We start from the raw sequence: 8,956 nt of genomic DNA on the forward strand, positions 1-8,956 counted from the left end.
CGAATTTCAAATGTAATATCATATCAAGGTTGAGCACGGCTTGCTCTCACAACGGGCAAACTCAACGGGTCCGAGCAGGCATCGGCGGAGGTACACCTTCTGCAGCTTCGACGTCTCGTTGCCTCTCTCGATTTGACCTCCTGGACTCTCGTCGTGAGGTGTATCTCGGGGGAGGACCGTTCTGGGCATTCAGTCTACCCTCCTCGTTCTGGTAATCGAACTCATCTGGAAGACTCGGGTCTGCAACATTGGCCTGCGGAGTACCCTTAATCCTCTTCTGGCCACGCGCACGCAATTCCTTTTCGAGCAGAACCACATTTCTGGTGTTGCACTTATATGCCGCATCCACGAGGTCACCGACAAAGGGGACCAACCCAACCACGAAGTCAATGAGAACATTCATTTGCATGCGTGTTTTGATGGATGCGGATAATTGTGGTTCGACGGAGCAGCAGGTGCGGTAGACCATCAGTGCAAGGAAGAGGTCCAGGAAGTCACCGATACTAATAATCGTCAGCGTCAGGCACTGCATATGTGTCCTGGGGAATCAGCCCTCGACTTACCCAGGTATCAAGCCAATGACCGCGCCCCAGCCGAATCTTGTACCCAAAAAGCTTCCCAGGCAAAGGTCGACGCGATAGGCTCGTCGTTTCGCCTTGGTAAGAATCTTCTCCTCTTCTGGGGTCAGGCCTGGAGGGAGAGCTCTTCTTCGCTTCTTTGTGGTTTTATAGAGTCCTCCGAGCCTGGTAGCGGGTATTGTCTCGAAGAAGGGATCCTGTGTCATGTTAGGGGGAGACCGGGCTCTTGATTTTAAGTCCCATACCTCACGGCCGCCTTTGTTGGCTGAATTCTCTTTGAATAGCTTCTTGGCTACCAGCTTTGCGGCGTAAGATGTCATCTTTGCGACGTCTGTTGTTGTGAGGCGTGAATGGCAGGGAAGTCGAAAATCAGGTGGACTGTAGGACGGGTGAGGGAGGAGGGCTGGTGAAGGTCTTAAATGCTCACAAAGACCACCCTAATGATATCTGTGGCTTTATGTCCCTGCAGATTTAGCCTTGCCAAACAAAGATAAGATGAGTCGCAAGAACAAAGTGCTGTCAGAAGCCAGGATGGCTTGCGGTAAGTGATTGGCATTTAGATTCTGGCAAACGGGTTTTCTACGCGCTGCATTTCCCTGACACTCTCCCTGCGCCCGCATGCGCGCCAACGTCATTCAATTCGTCATTTAGTGGCTGTGCCAAAACACCAGCCACAGCAACTCTGCACAGCCACCGACCTCGAGAGCTAGACTCTCTTCTCTTGCGCGTGTCTTACAGTCACCGTAGCAAACCATACCCCTCAGATCTGACTGGCCAAACGCCCATTCACAACAGCATCGCAACATTTGAACGTGAGGCTGTAACCTCTGCAGTCCCGTTTGTTCCCGGACCGTGATTCTTGCCTCCCGCAATCTCCAGCGCAGTGGAGATGAACAGATATTCCCGTCCAACAACAAACTCGAGAGATGCAGCTGGAGGACTGTGAGACGCCTCACCTGGCGTGATTTATTGCTTGAGATGCTAACACTCCATGTTGCCAGGGTTGGATGACCTCTGTGTCCGATTCATCATAAACCTCCCCCCAGAGGAGCTGGAGTCTGTGGAGCGCATTTGCTTCCAAGTTGAGGAGGCACAATGGTTCTATGAAGACTTCATTCGGCCCCTTGACCCGTCTCTCCCATCTCTTTCTCTACGCGCCTTCAGCCTACGCATCTTTCAGCACTGTCCGCTTTTCTCGCAATGGTCTGCCCAGCACCATACCACCGCTTTCGCGGAGTTCCTGGCCTATAAATCCCGCGTGCCTGTCCGAGGCGCTATTCTGCTAAATGAGTCCATGGACGAGGTTGTCCTCGTGAAAGGCTGGAAGAAGAGCGCAAACTGGAGCTTCCCCCGTGGGAAGATCAACAAGGACGAGAATGATCTTGATTGTGCGGTGCGGGAAGTCTATGAAGAGACCGGTTTCGACGTTCGTGAGGCTGGCCTCGTTAAGGACGAGAAAGATATGAAATATATCGAAGTTACAATGAGAGAACAGCACATGAGACTGTATGTTTTCCGAGGAGTACCCAGAGATGCACATTTCGAACCCAGGACACGGAAAGAGATCAGCAAGATCGAATGGTACAAATTGACAGATTTGCCCACGTTGAAGAAGAATAATCATCGCCAGCATGACGGCAGTGGTACGGACCACACGGCCATCAACGCAAACAAGTTTTATATGGTGGCACCTTTTTTGAACCCGCTCAAGAAATGGATAGCTCAGCAGCGAAAGAAGGAAAACCGGTACAGCTCACACCTCGCAGCTCCCCCAATGGTGCCGGAGGATGTGACAACCGAAGACGAACAGAACGGCATTGGGGCACGCCTTGGAGAGTCCTTACCACCGGCCATCAGTGATCTTCCTGAAGTCTCTGAGTCTAATGTTGTCGACCCAAGCTCACATCTTAAGGAGCTTCTCCATATTGGAGGGCAAGCTGCACCGCCTCAAGCAGCATTGCCACCAAGTCATATGCCGCAGGTTGACACTGAAAAGTCCAATGCTCTTCTGGCCCTTCTGCGAGGAGACCTGCAGAACCGGTCCGTCGCTACCGTACCTCGAACTCCACTTGAACAAATCTCGTTGCCGCCCGAGGTTCAACAATCGCCGCATATCTCCCATGTACGACAGCCACAGATAGACCAAGCCCAGCCCCCACCTCCGTTCCAGGCGCAGTTTCAAGGCAATGTGGTTTTGCCCGCACAGCAAGCCCCCCCGAGACCAGATTCGACAGCCATCTCGAATGCTGCCGCTTTTCCCATCCAGAACATGCCACGAGTCACACCTTTCCAAAGGACTTCCGATCCATTATTTGCGCCTGATGGAACCACACAGCACGGACGAGCGACCATTCCCCCAGCCAGTGCGTTGCCTAAGCTGACCAACCACACAAAAGCTCTATTGGATGTTTTCAAGGGAGCGACGAGCCCAACTATTCAGCCAGCACCTCATTTCGAGTCGTCGACCGCGAACACTTTGGGCCGGGTTGAGGCATCGCAGCCAGCCCAGGCGCAAACGCAAAGTGTACCGACCGCCCTTCCACTCACGGACAATCACGCCGTCCAAGGACCTGGCAATATTCTACCCCCCTGGTCTTCAAACGCACCGTTACAGGGTTCCGCAAATGCGGGCATTGCAAGCCAGGCATTCCCTGTGCTGCCTTCCAGACGACCTCAGAGTGCACAACAGTCATCCCTGCTCCAGCTTTTTACCCAACCATCACCGCCCAGGCCAACGGAGAGCTCAATCGTTCTACATCCACCGCCAGTGGAACTCGCAGCGACGGCTGCTCCTACTCCGTCTCATAACTCGAAACTGAACAAGGAGGACCTTCTGTCATTGTTGGGAAAGGACGTTCAAGAAGTAACACGAAAAGCGGCCGAGATAAAACGACCCTCTCCAAAAGAGGGCGAAACGTCTGCTACTATCAGTGGCCCGTTGAATCAACCGGAATTTGAAGTGGTCTCCAGAGCGAGCAGGCATGCGACGAACGAGATGGGCCGCAGTCCGCTTCCTGCCAACAGGACGCTGTACGATCCCAATCAACCTACACCGGTCAAGATTTTGACGCGTTCAGAAGAGTCTCGCTCTCAGCCTCCACGGTCTCCAAGAGTGCCCAAATCTACCTCGAGGCGGACAGCGAGGGACAGGGCAACCCCAAAGGAGCAAACGAAGCCGTTCCAGCCTCAAATTCTTCGTCGGCCGCAGAACACGGAAGCAGCCGTCGCTGGTGGAGTCGCCACTGGGAGCGAGACTCCAAATCAGCAGCCGGTTTCGCTGGCTGCGGCTCTATCACCTCCTCCTGAGGCAGACTTTGGCGAAAAATCGACACCGAGCCGGAAACCTTCCCAAACCGAGGCGCAGAAACAAACGTTGCTGTCTCTGTTTGGTGGAGGACCGGACACTACGCCTAGGGCAACAACAGTACAGCCTAGTTCGGGCATAGTGTCGCCTTTGACATCTAGTCAAATCCTGAACACCAATGGAGAGGTGCCACTCTCCGGAACTGAACCCATTTCCACACGGACATCCCGTGTGGGAAGCATGACATCAATTATGAGTGGGCCAGGAACAGGGCGTGCTGCGGGTGAAAAGCGACAGACAGGCGCGGAGAACAAGGCGTTCCTCTTGGGCTACTTGGGCAGAATCGCAAGCCAGGAGCAATGAAATGTTTGGACTTTATGATTGGACTGAGCATGAAGGAAGCTGGGCACAAGCTGGCGGTCTGGGATGTTCGGAGAGCACATGTGCGACGTTGTGCGGGAACCAGGACGAGTCAAACGCGGACCTATACGAGCGGGTTCGTATTCGCATCGGCCTTGTGTAAGCGGGGCTTCTGGGCTCTCTGGCTTCTGCAATTTCTCTCATGATACTCCCGCATTAAAGGCATAATTTGTGCACTAGGAGCATCGGAAAACATGGTTATTTTTGCCTCCGTCCTTCCGTCGGCATGGAAGAGAAAATTTTCCATTCTGGTCCCCGCGAGGATATGCTCTTTGGACCTGTACCACGACGAAAGCAGTAAAAGGCGCGAGTGTGTTTGTAAAAAATTCGTGGAGTCGTAGGGAGCCAATTGAAGAGGTTGGCAGATGATGAGCTCAGCTGCATGGAGGGATGATTCAAGCAGTGAGTGGTTCGAAGGGTACCCAACGAGGCTAGCTGAAGGGTTTACTCTGGACGGGCCTTGACTTTGTATCTGTCCGCATAAGTCAGATACGGGATAAGAAGCAGTTCGATGAGTAGGTAGAGTCAAGTGGAAGCAGGGTGGCGCTTCGGATCCATAACAAGCTCACCGATGTTTGTGCTTGTTTCCTGACGATCAGGTTTTCTTCCTGGTTCCAGCAGTCGTCAACGATCTGTTCTCTGTACACAGGACTTCTGATCGATATTGCGGTTTCGCGAGGCTTCGACCATGGCCCAGATGGTGGCTGCGCGGGTGGTGGCATTAGGGAACTACTACTTGACGGCAACGAGTGACGCAACGCCCAAGACAGAAGCACCAGAGGCACCAGCAGAAGCTGCGGCGGCGGCGGCCATCGAGTCTAAATCCTCTTTGTCATCATGCGATCCAGATATTTCCCCTCCCATCAGCGAGGTGCTGGTCGCCAGCTCCAATGCGCACATCCAACAACAGCCTCTTCGCTCTCCTTCTGCTCCTCTTTCCCACAGCAGTAGGTCATTATGTGATGTCCCCAATCAGCAGGTTGTGGTTCGCCGTCTTGATGTCTCCGGGACGCCAACCTTGTCTCAAATCTTCCACTGCTCATCCCAAGACTGCCCAGTCCATGTGCTGACTGTGTTCCGCCCACTTTCAGAACGAGAACCGGATGCTGCCAGCAGTCCTCGTCGCGATTACAATTACAGCCTGACCCCGGGGACGCCCAGCGCAGCAGCCAACATGTCTCCCAACCTGATCGTAGGCTCATCCGAGCCCCAGCCTGGCTCCGAACCCGTCCTAGATCCCATCTCAAGGGTACCGTATACCTCCAATACCCACTTGGGCTCGCACCGCTTGGCTCACTCATTGCCTTTTTAGCAAATCCTGGAGAGGACCCAGTCGCAAAGCAAATTGCCTGCTTCTTCTCAAGGCGGTGTGAATTCCAAGTCGCCTTATGCAGACTCCGGTTATTCCGACTCGGGGAGCCTGAAAGCCGAACCCGCCTCGTTGCGACGGGTTGATAGTAGCAATTCGGGCAAGGAGAAGAAGTAAGTCCCCTTGGTAGAAGTCATGAGGAACAGGCACCATCTTTTTTTGTGCCCCGAATCCTTTCCCCTCCTCCTGTTTCTGATCTTCATGGATAAGCACCTTGTTTCCATGTGCTCTCGGCGATCTGCTGGTTCTCGGCCGCGGCGCTGAAAGTTGAACCTTTGCGGTATACTAATTGCCAATGTCTCCGCAGGAAAGGCGTCTCCTTCCTCAGTCGAATAATGGGCAACAAGAAACGGGATTCCTTTGACCTTCACGACGACAATGCTTCAGAGGTCGGTTCTGAGGTTCGACCTGCTGGGGTCGAGGCCGAAGTCTTCTCCCAACCTGTCGGCTTCATACCCAGGTTCCCTGCGCCACCACGATATATCAAGGTCAAAGCTCAGTATAGAAAGCAGAAGGACTTCGACAGGTTGTTTCTAGCTCAGATTCTTCTGGGGACGCCGCCGTCCAAAAGCCGCAAAGCCGAGATAGACTCGAAGATCCATAGTATCAACGATACTCCCGGTGATGTCGTCCCACCACTCCCTAGGAACTCGGCGAACAATGCGATATGGGCCATGGAATTCTCAAGAGATGGAAGATATCTCGCTGCTGCCGGACAGGACAGAAAGCTGCGGGTGTGGGAAGTCATATCATCCGCAGACGATCGAGAAATGGAGGAGAAACTTGCGGAGACAGACAACGATGGAGAAAAGGTCAAGCTCAACGCACCGGTCTTCAAGAGTAAACTCATTCGCGAATACGATGGCCACACATCGAGTATCCTGGACCTTAGCTGGAGCAAGAACAACTTCCTACTATCTTCATCCATGGACAAGACCGTCAGGCTGTACCACGTGAGCCGCCTGGAATGTTTGTGTGCATTCAAACACAACGACTTCGTCACCTCGATTCAGTTCCATCCCCGGGATGATCGATTCTTCTTAGCGGGCTCTCTGGACTCGAAAATACGGTTATGGAGCATCCCAGACAAGCACGTCGCCTACTGGACACAGGTCTCCGATATGGTTACCGCCGTCGCATTCACACCAGATGGGAAGACCGCCATCGCTGGTTGCTTGAATGGGTTGTGTATCCTCTATGATACCGAAGGCCTCAAAGCGCATTCACAAATTCATGTTCGATCAGCACGGGGCAAGAATGCCAAAGGGAGCAAAATTACGGGGATCGATACCATCTCATTACCTCGAGAAGGCAGTCAGCCAGACGTGAAACTCCTGATTACCAGCAACGATTCAAGGGTGCGGATGTACAACCTAAAGGATAGAACTCTGGAATTCAAGTTCCGCGGCAACGAAAATTCCTGCAGCCAGATACATGCTTCGTTCAGTGATGATGGGAAATATGTTATATGTGGGAGCGAAGACCGCAAGGTGTACATATGGCCAACATCCGTCAATGAACGGCCCGAGAACGACAAGCGGCCGATGGAAGTGTTTGAGGCTCACTCAGCCATTGTCACTACCGCGATAATGGCTCCTGAAGCGACGCGACGTCTACTGGCACAATCGGGGGATCCTCTATATGACCTCTGCAACCCACCGCCAGTGACTTTGGTCAGTCGTGCAGACTCTGTCATTTCGTCTCGGGCTCCCACAAATAACAGCAACCATTCAGACGACAAACATATCAAAGACGGAACGAGGGTATCGGAATCTCCGCGTCGTGCCCCAGAGACGCCTGCGTATTTGTCTCGTCATTCGCATCCGGGCGGCCAGATAGTTGTCACCGCTGACTACACGGGACAAATTAAGGTCTTCCGGCAAGACTGTGCTTTTCAGAAACGCAGACACGAGTCGTGGGACTCGACCTCCAACTTCTCCAGAAAAATGCTCGGTCGGAGCGGATCTGTGGCGACTCGCAATTCTGTGACCTCGTCCAACCACCGAAACTCATTTGTGATGAACCCGAAGACCCAGTCAACAGATCGCATCTTGAGCTGGAGGAACTCTGTGAGTGTAAATGATACCACAAACAACAACGCATCGGCCAGTATGGTGGACTTCCGGGGGCAACTGGCCAACAACGAGCGGTCCCGTAGTGCGTCGCCGAGAAAGATCTTGGGCCATCGTCTTTCACTTCACCGTTCGGCGGCACCGCCTCGAAAAGACACTGTCACTTCCCCCACGTCGCCCGAGTTCCATTCGCCACTACAACAGATCCATAACGGCCCCTCGATCACGGTCCAGTCTCCAGTCGTTGGCTCGCCTGGCAGTTTTCATTCTGCAACCCAGAAAACTCCGGATCAGGAATTACTGTCTCCCCAGATCTCTTTGAAACCTTTACCTTCAAATCCCACTCCGGGTGATCTCCCGCACAGCCCGAATGATCCGCTGTTCTTGGTGGACCAGCAATCATATCTCGCCTGGGATATGAAGAGCACATTATTACCTATGGCGAAGCATATACCGAGAACTCCGGGCTTTCTGGGACCGGACGGTAACCCCCTCTCTCGCGCTCCCAGCTACATGAGCCAATTGTCCAGTGAAATTACTGGATCTGATCGTGATCCTAGTCCTGGCGGGAGTATGGGGGATGACGAGCGAAGGTTGTCAACCGTTGATACCAAGAACCGCAAAGCCCGGTCACGGAGGCGGAGCAGTGTGGGAAGTGAGAGTGATCTGAAATGTAAAAATTGTGGAGGCACGACGTTCAAAGCGACCATGACGGACAAAGGCCAAAGTTTCAGGTGCAAAAAGTGCGGGACTGCTGTCTGAACCCTGCCAGAAAGATGTACTGAATGTCCCACATACGGCGTCTAAAGGCCATTTTGGGAACACTGTTGTTGCCTATTGGATTCGGTCGGCAGATGCGTTGAGCGCTCTGCACGATATTCAGTAATGGTGCGTTAAACGGGATTGACACAGAATTGACAGCAGGACGTCGATTACGAGGACGACGAGAAGCCTCAGCTCTATCCAGCAACTCACGATTGATGCGCAGACGAAGGACGACATTTTTTTCTCTCTCTATTTTTATCTTTGACGAAGCACGAGTCCCACGGCTGCACTCCAGGAGGCGTTCAAATCATCAATGTACAAATAGTTTGGACTAAAGGGAGGGAGGAAAGGGGAAGAATACGCTCTATCTTGTCTGGTACAGGCAAGTATGGGAATTATATATAGGGAAATAGGGATAACTACTACTAGACACATGTATATAGAACAT

The 8,956-nt window shown here is 52.9% G+C and overlaps 3 protein-coding genes across 3 annotated transcripts; 2 read left to right on the top strand and 1 right to left on the bottom strand.

Annotated features, from left to right (window-relative positions):
• Positions 1-61: 61 nt before the first annotated feature.
• AYO20_11537 (hypothetical protein) lies at positions 62-898 on the bottom strand (the record flags this gene model as incomplete). Its single annotated transcript, XM_022649784.1, has 3 exons — positions 62-503; positions 564-775; positions 824-898. The coding sequence occupies 3 exons, from the start codon at positions 896-898 to the stop codon at positions 62-64; spliced, it is 729 nt and encodes a 242-aa protein (XP_022494248.1).
• Positions 899-1,504: 606 nt separating this feature from the next.
• AYO20_11538 (hypothetical protein) lies at positions 1,505-4,245 on the top strand (the record flags this gene model as incomplete). The annotated part of the gene is made up of 2 exons (XM_022649785.1): positions 1,505-1,520; positions 1,580-4,245. 2 exons carry the CDS (start codon positions 1,505-1,507, stop codon positions 4,243-4,245), a joined length of 2,682 nt encoding a protein of 893 aa, XP_022494249.1.
• A 745-nt stretch (positions 4,246-4,990) lies between these two features.
• On the top strand, positions 4,991-8,505 carry AYO20_11539 (hypothetical protein; the record flags this gene model as incomplete). The annotated part of the gene is made up of 3 exons (XM_022649786.1): positions 4,991-5,551; positions 5,615-5,784; positions 5,979-8,505. The coding sequence occupies 3 exons, from the start codon at positions 4,991-4,993 to the stop codon at positions 8,503-8,505; spliced, it is 3,258 nt and encodes a 1,085-aa protein (XP_022494250.1).
• Positions 8,506-8,956: the final 451 nt, after the last annotated feature.

This window comes from Fonsecaea nubica, assembly GCF_001646965.1.
Source record: "Fonsecaea nubica strain CBS 269.64 chromosome Unknown Scaff163, whole genome shotgun sequence".
Taxonomy (NCBI): domain Eukaryota; kingdom Fungi; phylum Ascomycota; class Eurotiomycetes; order Chaetothyriales; family Herpotrichiellaceae; genus Fonsecaea; species Fonsecaea nubica.